The sequence below is a fragment of the Sinohyriopsis cumingii genome, chromosome 17 (genome assembly GCF_028554795.1).
Source record: "Sinohyriopsis cumingii isolate HCF-2022 chromosome 17, ASM2855479v2, whole genome shotgun sequence".
NCBI lineage: Eukaryota > Metazoa > Mollusca > Bivalvia > Unionida > Unionidae > Sinohyriopsis > Sinohyriopsis cumingii.
This window is the reverse complement of record NC_142977.1, coordinates 113,643,142-113,656,025: the sequence shown is the minus strand read 5'-3', so window position 1 is coordinate 113,656,025 and position 12,884 is coordinate 113,643,142. Positions and strand designations below refer to the sequence as shown.

General features: G+C 34.3%; 1 protein-coding gene across 1 annotated transcript in view; it reads left to right on the top strand.

Moving 5' to 3' along the window:
• Positions 1-12,884, top strand: part of LOC149779690 (serine/threonine-protein kinase unc-51-like) — a 92,234-nt gene that overhangs the window by 6,423 nt on the left and 72,927 nt on the right. Inside the window, exon 4 of the mRNA XM_089940537.1 lies at positions 12,413-12,445. Coding sequence (XP_089796663.1) covers positions 12,413-12,445 — 33 coding nt within the window. The remainder of the gene's footprint in view (positions 1-12,412; positions 12,446-12,884) is intronic.

Genomic DNA, 12,884 nt, shown 5'->3' with positions numbered 1-12,884 from the left:
ATGACAGTACAGATTCAACAGTGCAGGTCAATTACATGACAGTACAGATTCAACAGTGCAGGTCAGTTACATGACAGTACAGATTCAACAGTGCAGGTCAGTTACATGACAGTACAGATTCAACAGTGCAGGTCAGTTACATGACAGTACAGATTCAACAGTGCAGGTCAGTTACATGACAGTACAGAATCAAACAGTGCAGGTCAGTTACATGACAGTACAGATTCAAACAGTGCAAGTCAGTTACATGACAGTACAGAATCAAACAGTGCAGGTCAGTTACATGACAGTACAGAATCAAACAGTGCAGGTCAGTTACATGACAGTACAGAATCAAACAGTGCAGGTCAGTTACATGACAGTGCAGGTCAACTACATGACAGTACAGATTCAACAGTGCAGGTCAGTTACATGACAGTACAGACTCAAATAGTGCAGGTCAGTTACAAGATCATACAGACTCAAAGAGTGCAGGTCAGTTACATGACAGTACAGAATCAAACAGTGCAGCTCAGTTACATGACAGTACATATTCAAACAGTGCAGGCCAATTACATGACAGTGCAGGTCAACTACATGACAGTACAGATTCAACAGTGCAGGTCAATTACATGACAGTATAGATTCAAACGGTGCAAGTCAATTACATGGCAGTACAGATTCAAACAGTGCAGGTCAGTTACATGACAGTACAGATTCAAACAGTGCAGGTCAATTACATGACAGTACAGATTCAAACAGTGCAGGCCAATTACATGACAGTGCAGGTCAACTACATGACAGTACAGATTCAACAGTGCAGGTCAATTACATGACAGTATAGATTCAAACGGTACAAGTCAATTACATGGCAGTACAGATTCAAACAGTGCAGGTCAGTTACATGACAGTACAGATTCAAACAAAGCAGGTCAGTTACATGACAGTACAGATTCAAACAGTGCAGGTCAATTACATGACAGTACAGAATCAAACGGTGCAGCTCAGTTACATGACAATACATATTCAGTCAGTGCAGGTCAGTTACATGAGAGTACAGATTCAAACAGTGCAGGTCAACTACATGACAGTACAGATTCAACAGTGCAGGTCAATTACATGACAGTATAGATTCAAACGGTGCAAGTCAGTTGCATGGCAGTACAGATTCAAACAGTGCAGGTAAATTATAGGACAGTACAGACTCAAACAGTGCAGGTCAGCTATATGACATTTTAGATTCAAACAGTGCAGGTCAACTACATGACAGTACAGATTCAAACAGTGCAGGTGAATTACATGACAGTACAGATTCAAACAGTGCAGGTCAGCTATATGACATTTTAGATTCAAACAGTGCAGGTCAACTACATGACAGTACAGATTCAAACAGTGCAGGTGAATTACATGACAGTACAGATTCAAACAGTGCAGGTGAATTACATGACAGTACAGACTCAAACAGTGCAGGTCAGCTATATGACATTTTAGATTCAAACAGTGCAGGTCAACTACATGACAGTACAGACTCAAACAGTGCAGGTGAATTACATGACAGTACAGACTCAAACAGTGCAGGTCAGCTATATGACATTTAAGATTCAGACAGTGCAGGTCAACTACATGACAGTACAGATTCAAACAGTGCAGGTCAACTACATGACAGTACAGATTCAAACAGTGCAGGTGAATTACATGACAGTATAGATTCAAACAGTGCAGGTGAATTACATGACAGTATAGATTCAAACAGTGCAGGTGAATTACATGACAGTATAGATTCAAACAGTGCAGGTGAATTACATGACAGTACAGAATCAAACGGTGCAGGTGAATTACATGACAGCGCATGTTGGAGTAACATGTCTATACAATCTCTAGCACATGCACACATTTTTGCATGGATATAGATGTCTTTTCTGCACACAATACCAAATGTAGTAAGGGCATATATTATTACCTTTATACAGTGTTTAAATTTCGTATTCGGGTTAGTTTCGTTGTTCCCCTGATGTAGGGTTCATGTTCTTAAATGTTATAACAATATAATAATTATTGTACGAAATGTACAGTATTGTCAAAACTTTATATTTTCACTGAGGTTTCTAGTCATCTTTTCCCTTAGTGAGTATTGTGTATTAACAACATGGTAAACGTTGGGCTGATTGATCCACTTCTATGGAACAGAAACATGTTTTACATTACTTATCCCTTAACACTGTTATTTTTTATCATGTCTTCACAAAGATTGTAGAGAATTTTTACACTATATGGATCATTGGTCTTGGGTGTTGGTGGTGGTACATGCTTCCATGGTAACATACCATAAAGACAGCAGTGGTAAAAAATAAAAGTGCAGCACTTAAGACAATGGTAAAAAGACTGAGAAAATGACAAAAGTAGGTTTAAAAAAAAAGTAAGAAAGACAAAAACGGCCAAAAAATTAATGTTTTATTATTGCTTATGTCTTTTAAGAGGCAAATTTATGTTTTAGATAATACTTTGTTGACATTTTATCATGGAAAGCAACACATGCACAAAGCAAGTTACTGTGAAACATTTTCGAAGCACATGTAGTAACATTGTGATTTGTGAAGTGAAGATAATGTTCTAAATTATATATATCTGTGTGTGTGTGTAACAGAAATCTTGAAGCCATAGGATGTTATTCTATGTAATGGCTCACAGCTAAAACAATTTAATTGGCTTTGGTCCCTCTCCTCAGAGTTTTGGTTTATTCCATGCACTGCCTGGTGGATCTCACAACTCACTTGTGGCATTTTCATTTTGATGCTTTCAGACAAGGTGGCCAAAAATTGGCTTTGGTTGGTCTGCTCAAATCTTGCTTTAAAACATGCACTGCCTGGTTTTTCTTTTACCTTTATATATCTAGGACAACTATGTTAAAGCCAGTTGATTTTGATTTTTGTCTATTTACAAACTTCATTAATTTTCTGTATATTTTATATGTTTGTCTTTTTCTTTCATCTCTATTTTATCAAATCTTTTATTTGGAGGGTTTTATCTTTTCTGGCTTTTAGCCAGGAATAATAGAGCTTTCTAACATGTCAGGCATCTGGGATTAGCAGTTACTTTTGTAATTACATAGGGCCAATGTAAGGACTGCCAGCTTGTATTTACCTATAGTTACATCAAGTTGCATAATATAGAAGGGTTGCTAGCTTGTAGTTACATCAAGTTACACAATATGATACAATTACACAATACTCACTCCAAACATCATAATTTCTTCCATCAGAGTGATATTTTAGAAAACATCTTATTGTGTGGCTAATAACAAGCCTCTTTTAGACAGCATTCAAGCATCAGAAATTAAAATATTCACAAAATCTTTAGTTTTTCTTGCTTTCTCTCTGATGTCAAGAGGATTTCCTTGAGTTTTAATTTTTCAAGGTTTAAAAAGTAATTTTTCTTGGTTTTAATGGGGTCTGTGTGTTAAATTTTAAAGAAAGTGTCAAATATATTGATAGCGTCTACAGCTCTAGATAATATGTATTTATTAGTGTGTTTATGCAAAGTGACTAAAACACTCATAATTTTTTATACATATAATAGGATTTTTTAAAATAAATATGATAATGAAGAATATTTTTTTCCAAGCTCATTCTGTCTGTTTGCCCCCCCCCACCTTGAAATTTTGTTTGGGTACGAGTTGAGATATCTGTACACTTCTTAATTAATAGTACTTGTCTTTTATGATAATACTGTCAGTACGAGTTGAGATATCTGTACACTTCTTAATTAATAGTACTTTTCTTTTATGATAATACTGTCAGTACGAGTTGAGATATTTGTACACTTCTTAATTAATAGTACTTGTCTTTTATGATAATACTGTCAGTACGAGTTGAGATATTTGTACACTTCTTAATTAATAGTACTTGTCTTTTATGATAATACTGTCAGTACGAGTTGAGATATCTGTACACTTCTTAATAGTACTTGTCTTTTATGATAATACTGTCAGTACGAGTTGAGATATCTGTACACTTCTTAATTAATAGTACTTGTCTTTTATGATAATACTGTCAGTACGAGTTGAGATATTTGTACACTTCTTAATTAATAGTACTTGTCTTTTATGATAATACTGTCAGTACGAGTTGAGATATTTGTACACTTCTTAGTTAACAGTACTTGTCTTCTATGATGGTTCTCTCAGTTCGAGTTGAGATTTGTACACTACTTAATTAGCAGTACTTGTCTTCTGTGATGATTCTCTCAGTTCGAGTTGAGATTTGTACACTACTTAATTAGCAGTACTTGTCTTCTATGATAATACTGCCAGTACAAGTTGAGATATTTGTACACTTCTTAATAGCACTTGATGTCCAAGAAGATTTCATAAAGTAGCAAATAACCAATATACTTTAAACTAGTATTGGTCACTAAACCTCATGGTCATAAGACTAAATAAAACATACCAAGTTTGTTGCATTGTCTTCACAAAATACCCCATCAAATTGATAAAAATGCCGTTCCATTTCACAGTAAAATAACCATGTATTACTTAGGTCTCAGTCATATGATTTAACATAAGCAGGATAATATACAGTCTAAATTTGTGTCCCAGCAACATCTTTGATTTTGCTACATTTTAAGGTTGTCTTATTTTGGTTATATAAATACATGTATTATTTCTGTTATTATTCATGTTTTTTATGCATCATGTAAATAGACATGAGCAGTGTTAGTAAAATAAATTATAGAATGGTTAATATTTTTTAAAATACTATTTATGTGTGTGTGTGTGTGTGTGCTAGGGGTCAGTATGTAGACTGGAACTAAATGTTGTGATTAGGATATTAGTCAGTTACCTTTCTGACCTCCAGAATTTTTAAATCTAAAAATAGCATCCTATCCCCTAACATACACACACATAAGTTGTTGTGTAGCGAATGCCTGCTGCATGACTTCAATGTGATGCCTGTAGGAATGAATCTCTGTTGAAGGAAAGTTCACTTGTAATATTTACCAACATTGAAATTTACTGGTTAACCTCAAACCAAGCCTAGCTCAGCTTACTATTTCTGTTTACACTTATCTGGATTGGACAGGAAGCAATACTTTAGGTAGGTCCTTCACCTTGAACAATTCAGTCAGTATGTTACTGGGTCACAAAAATCAGATCTTATTGTGTTCCTACGTATAAACACAGATCTGTTATGTTTATACAACTAACCTATTTATGTGTTTGTGATTGAATTTGGATATGTGTTTGTCATTGAATAATGGATATGTGTTTGTCATTGAATAATGGATATGTGTTTGTCATTGAATAATGGATATGCAAGAACTGGTTCTCTGTCAGTACAGAGTGTACTAAGTGTAAAAATGATGTATATAAATTACCATTCCAGATATGATTCAGCTTTTTTTATTTAGCTTTTGTGAATTTGATTATTTTGAAATTTGATACTGAACTAGAAAACTCATTTTACATTCCAGTTAAGGTACAATGAGCTAGTTGTTCTGCTGTTGTTAGGGATTGTCTAGCTTGTTTGATTGTTTACAACCTATGGTGGTGCATGATGTATAATGCAAGATTAAGTAAGATAAGAAAAAAAAGAATTGTTTATTTCAGACTGCACAGTCCACATATAAAAATTAAAATATAACATAAAAGTATTTTAAACATGAAAGATCATTGATATCTTTATCATAAAATATAGACATCTCTGGAACTACATAATGTCTGGCATTGTTAAGAATGAAAATATACAAGTCATAGAAAGAGGAATCTGATCAATCTATTTATAATCAGAGAATTTAAATGGCCCCTAATTCCACAAACAAATTCAAGAGACAATTCTGCATACTTTCTTTTTCCTTCAAAACCAAATACATTATAGTTTTCAAATATAGTATATACACTGTTCCATCTTGGAAGGCTCAGTACAAAATTAATACTTACTAGTATTATAACCAATAACTAATTTTCTTTTCACTAAGAACCCAGTACATTGTGCAGCAACAGGACCTTAATAACCTTGATTTAACCTTGACCTAAATGCGACATTATAGTGACCTGTTAGATGCACCCAGTTCAAATTGATTTTATAATGGGTTATATTACTGTAGGACTGAAGTGTAAACAGTAATTTTGCAAATGTCAAGGTGCATACTGTAAATTTATTATGGATAGCTTGTGGAAATTATGCTGGAAGCAAATAAAGGGTAATTAAAACTGATTTTCTAGTCCTAATCAATGTGTGCCATAAAAAACACAAGTTCGAATTTCTTTGCATTAGAAATGGGTTTTATATTTAATTTCCTTGCGTCAAGACCTGAGGGTTTGTGTCTGTCAAGAACCCAGGATTGTAACTGAAAATGGTCTGACAGCAAAGATGGCTGGCACAATGGCCATCTTTTGTTATTACAACTTCTCCAAGATGGCTGGTCATATCAGCACTGTGCTTGTACCAAAAGACTTATAATGATGTCTTGCTTGTACTAAATGAAAATTGTTTATTTAGCTTTTGTTGTTATTAGAGCTTTCAGATTCATGTATATATATATATATATACATATTGAGGATCAGATTATTTTGAAATTTGATACCTGACAAGAAAACTGCTTATCGTCTCAAGTTCCACAGCAAGATAATGAGCTGGTTTGTCAGCTATTGTTGTGATTACTAATTGTCTAGCATTGGTTGCTAGGTTACATTACACCCAGGTATTACATAACTACGATACAAGATTAAGCAAGCTCTTGGATTGTTATTGACAGCTGTGTAAATATTTGTCCCTCAGCTCATGAAAATTATTTTGAAACCAGTCAGTCCCCCAGTTGATGTGAATTGTTATGAAACCAATCTATAGTCTGTTCTATGCAATAAGTCTGTCCCCTTGTTATGGCTGCATCAACTAAAGCAATCTGAGGATTGCAATGGAACTTTATGCACACATGTATCCCATGGCCTAAGCGGTTAGAGTGTTTGCATCAGATGTGGGAGGTCGCAGGTTCAAACCCCATCTGAGTCATACCAAAGACTTATAAAAGTGGTGCTGACAGCTGTGTTGCTAAGTGCTCAGCACGAAGAGGTTAATGATGTGACTGGTTGTCTGGTGTCCGGATAATGTGACTGGGTGGGACATGATGCTACATGTTTGTTGCATGAGTGCAAGACCTCACTTTAAACTGCCACACTGCTGATATCATATCGGTGTGACTGAAACATTTGTTAAAACTGCATTAAAAATCCAACACACACACACCATGATCTAGTTGGTCCTAAATGGTGCTACTCAGACATCCAACACAAACACACCATGGTCTGGTTGAAAAGAAAATGGTGCTAATCAAACATCCAACACACACACACACACACCATGGTCTGTTTGGTCCTAGGTGGAAACAAAATGTTGCTACTCAAACATCCAATGCACACACCATGGTCTAGTTGGTCCAGAATGAAAAAAATTGTTGCCACTCAGACATCCAAAATGGGTACCACAGTGGCCATCTTGTTATAGCTACTAGTATTGGTTCTAAATGAAAATGATGCTGATGCGAAGTCAAATATGGCTGCCAAATGGCCGTCTTGAAAATATTGTTATCAGTACAGAATGGGTGGTCAAATGAAAATGTTTTATAATGTCTAGTTGTTCAGGAATGAAAACTGTGATATTCAGACATCAAGTATGCCTGCTACAATGGTCATCTTGAAAATCTTGTTATGACATGCATGGTCATAGCAGCTTAGGGTTTTCACTGAAAAACTTCGTATGAATTCCATTTGGTTGCAGGGTTCTCAGTGCATTTCAGAGCTGAAGAGTGTTTTGACCCATGGCCCCACCACATGGTTTCTTAATGAAGAGCCCATCAAAATATTTCTGTCTTAATTGATGGCAGTTAACATATTCAGCAAGCATGTGTTTGTCAGTGGACAGTGGCATGTATACACTCCTGTCAAGGGAGGTTCAAGGGCAAACTAGGTTGTTAGCTGGGTTACTCCATAAATAATTCTGATGACAAAGGAGGTTCAAGGACAGACACTCTACAAATAATACTGATGACTGTTAGTGGTAAATATTTTGTCTCCTCACATATAAGCAATTTCAGAAAGTGTAAACGTGATAGCAGTGCAATGAATAATGCTCAGGAATATTACAATTTGTTTACACCTACCCATTTTTTTTTTTTTTTTTACATTTTTACCTGGAGCTCTGCATGTTAATCAAGGAAGAGGATTTTAATACCTGAAACTGCACTTTTTAAATAGGTCGCACCTTTTTTTGTTAGTTTGTTTTAAGGGTTGTGTGACATTTTTTTATATACATACATTACTAGTTAGAATCAAATTTTCTTCCTTTGGGGCATATGTTCTCGCTGATATACTGAGGAAAGAGGTTTTTAATATTTTGAATTTTGTGATATTTAAAGATGTCAAAAGTTTGTGTAAGATTGGGTTTTTCCAGATGTATTAAAAAATATGCTGAACTTAAACAGGTATTTCTTTTTTACCTGTCCCAGTAAACATCATTTTGTTTCGATAAATTAATTGTCACCAGTATATGGTGATTGTGAATTTTCTTATCTGCACAAACTTGCACATCCTTGCTAGCCATGGTTCTGATATTTTAACCTATCTACTGTTTGGCTGTTCCATCAGATATTTTAGTGCTTCAGTTCTGAGTTTCATTGGATGCAGCCTCAAACCAGTGCATCCAATCAAAATAAACTTGTTCAAATTTGAACACTGTTCCAACATGATAGAGAGAAGGGAGCACACAACTGGAATTAAGTTATAAATAAGCAATTCTCGAGTGCTGGTCCATGTTTCTACAAATATGTACATCCTTTCGTTAAAATACACCTGTAATGGCTTTTCTCTGGTACGTAGTTGCACTTTCGATGCTAAACTTGCAAGTTATTATTTTAAGTCAATTGCCTCAAACATTTTAAGCATTGCTGTTACATGCCGTTTGCATTACATACTAAGGGAGACAACATAGGAATCCAGTATATGTCACTCAGACAAAGCACTTAAATATCTGATAAATCCGCTAAGGTGTATATAGCGTTAACATATCAGAACTTTGGCTAGTGAAGATGAACTTATATAAGAATATAAATGACAAAGTACCCAATTTGTCTTATTGTCTGAAAATACAACAGATGTACAGCCTCATCGAATACTTAAAAATGAAATGTGTGTATAATCTTCATTGCTTGAAAATGCAACATGTGTGTGATCATTATGTCATACTTGAAAGTGTAACATGCATGCAGTCTTATGATATATTTAAAAATAATTTGAAATTCACTGTAATGTCAGAGTATGGTACATTTTGGGTTGGCCCATGTGAAGTCCTATAAAGACCTACAGTGATCTTCATTAAACACAGCCTTCTTATTTGTTAATACACATCTAGACTCCAGCCTTTGTTATACACATAGGCTTTTCCATTGTGTTTTTAATACACATCTAGACTCTGGCCTTTGTTATACACATAGGCTTTTCCATTGCGTTTTTAATACACATCTAGACTCTGGCCTTTGTTATACACATAGGCTTTTCCATTGTGTTTTTAATACACATCTAGACTCTGGCCTTTGTTATACACATAGGCTTTTCCATTGTGTTTTTAATACACATCTAGACTCTGGCCTTTGTTATACACATAGGCTTTTCCATTGTGTTTTTTTAACCGTTTTTGTATAATGGCACATTACTCTGATGATATTGACCAGCACTGTAGAAACTAAATTGGTCACTGGTCATATTTATTGTAAATGTCATTTATTTTTATTTATTCCCACTATGAAAACAAAGTCATATGGACAGCGTTCTTTTGCATACCAGGGCCCAGCAACGTGGAATGAATTGCCCACTGAACTTAGACACAAAGACACAGTGATTACATTCAAGACTCGCTTATTTCGACAGCAAGAACAAACTTAAAGACCTAATAATGTTTCCTACCTGAAATATTCTCAGCATGTTTTTTATTTTTTAATGTTTTTCTAATTTTATGTTGTTTGTTTTTGTAATAATATTATGTTTCTTATCTTACAGGTGATGTCTAATGTTGTAAAGCGCTTAAAGCTTCTAAAGATTAGGCGCTATACAATGTCCTCATTATTATTATTATTATTAATATTACTTTTACAAGTATTTCAGTTAATATTTTGATTGTTCTTATAATTTAGACCTTTTTATTGCATAATTTTGATGGATTAGTTATGTTTTGATCGTCACAGATGAGTTCATGGGATAATTTGTACTCGTCCATAATATCATGTTTCTAAACATTAAATTTAACAGCTTTTGCTGCCACTTAGTGTAATTTTACCTTCACTTTCATTCACTGATTCTGTAGGCTTGTTGTGAATATGTTGCAGAAAGGGTTACATATATGAATATAAAAATGAAAACACAATTAAATCAGTTAATAATGAATCAAACAAGTAATCATAATTGATTAGTTAAATAATTTTTGTTCTGTACACATTGAATGTTAATCTTTATAAAATGAGCTGAACAGTTGCATGATAATAAATAAAACCTATTCACAATATTTTTACAATATTGCAATTATTATTTTATTTGTAGTTTTCTCATTTGTAATGATGACATTTCTGTGTATTTTGACATTTCTAGTATAAAGAATGATGTTTACTTCATAGTATGGTATTTATTACAACAAAATTCTAATTATGGGGATGATCTTGGTAATAAGGTCAGGTATTACTAATTGAAAGATTCCATTCCTTTGAATTTTCAGTCATTTCAGTGGGTGATATGTAGGTGGAGTTCTACTGTATAATGATGGTCAGGACATTTATATTTTTTTAAAAAACTTATTTCCTTAGGTCAGCCCAAGTCAGTGGCCATGGTGTCTATTGAAAAGGTGCAGTTTGGCTTATACTCTTCATGATATAGCCAACAATGGTATTGAAAGTGCTGTTAAAATCCATGAAACCGACAAAATCATTATTAAAAGGTTGTATAACAAGCACACTAGTAGAACTACCACTCCGGTGGCCATGTGGTTAGAATTACTGCCTCGAATGCGGGATGTCATGGGTTCAATCCCTGGCTGAGTCATACTAAAAGACTTTTAAAAAATGGTACTAACAGCTGCCTTGCTTGGCATTCAGCATTTAGAGGTTAGTGTTAGGACTGGTCGGCCTGGTGTTAGGATAATGTGACTGGGTGGGACATCATGCTACATGTCTGCGGCATGATGTCCCAGTGCTAGACATATAAACTGCCACACTACAGACATCATAGCAGTATGACTGAAAAACTGTTAAAGCTGCATTAAAAATCCAAATCACACACACTAGTAGAACTAGCATTCTTATGTTACATGGCAGTCGCACCAGTTGAATGTAGGTAGATTATGTAGATTATGTAACAGTCACACTGTTAGAACCACACAGGTTACATAACAATCACAATCCTGGAACTTACTTACACTGGAAGGTTACATAACGTTTACTGGTGGAATGTACACTGCAAGTTTAAAAAAACACTGGTGGAATATACACTGCCAGGTTACACAACACACTGGTACACTGCAAGGTTCCATGGCACTGGTGGAATGTACAGTGCAAGGTTATCTAACAGTCATACTGATGGAATGTACACTGTAATGTTATATAAGTCATACTGATGGAATGTACACTATAAGGTTATATAACAGTCATACTGATGGAATGTACGCTATAAGGTTATATAACAGTCATACTGGTGGAATGTACACTATAAAGTTATATAACAGTCATACTGGTGGAATGTACACTATAATGTTATATAAGTCATACTGATGGAATGTACACTATAAAGTTATATAACAGTCATACTGGTGGAATGTACACTATAAAGTTATATAACAGTCATACTGGTGGAATGTACACTATAATGTTATATAACAGTCATACTGGTGGAATGTACACTATAAAGTTATATAACAGTCATACTGGTGGAATGTACACTATAAAGTTATATAACAGTCATACTGGTGGAATGTACACTGTAAGGTTATATAACAGTCATACTGATGGAATGTACGCTATAAGGTTATATAACAGTCATACTGGTGGAATGTACACTATAAAGTTATATAACAGTCATATTGGTGGAATGTACACTATAATGTTATATAAGTCATACTGATGGAATGTACACTATAGGGTTATATACTAACAGTCATACTGGTGGAATGTACTCTATAGGGTTATATACCAGTCATACTGATGGAATGTACTCTATAAGGTTACAGATATGTGTTCCTGTTTTACTTTTGAAAGAAATCAACAATTTATGGATTTCCAAAGAGTGGTCAATATGAATTGAAATGAAAATTAATTTCTTCAATCATTTCTTTAATTTTTCATTCTTTTCATCCATTGAAAATATTAAATGTTTAATTTTTTAACTCATTTTGTCTTTTGACAGGAAACAACAAATCATGTGTACCTATTTATGGAGGTAAGAAGTCCTTTATATTTATCTACTCATGCCTAAGTCATTCATCATGATTGCTGTATGTAATTTTGGAAGGCTGTTTGTAAAATTTGTTAGGGAGTCTTTGTTTTGTATATATTGTTAGGAAGGCTTTGTTGTGTATATGTTGTTAGGAAGGCTTTGTTTTGTAGATACTGTATTAACAATTTTATCTTCTTTTATTCTTTCACTTCATTAACCATACTATTCAGCATTCATAGGACATAATTTGCATGCAGAAATTTGGGCTATGACCCCATATAACCCATGAGTCATTAAGTAGTATATTAGGACATGGGATAAGAAGCACTGTATCTGTGGTAACATGGTTTAGGGTTACCATGGATAAGAAGCACTGTATATGTTGTAACATGGTTTAGGGTTAACATGGATAAGAAGCACTGTATATGTTGTAACATGGTTT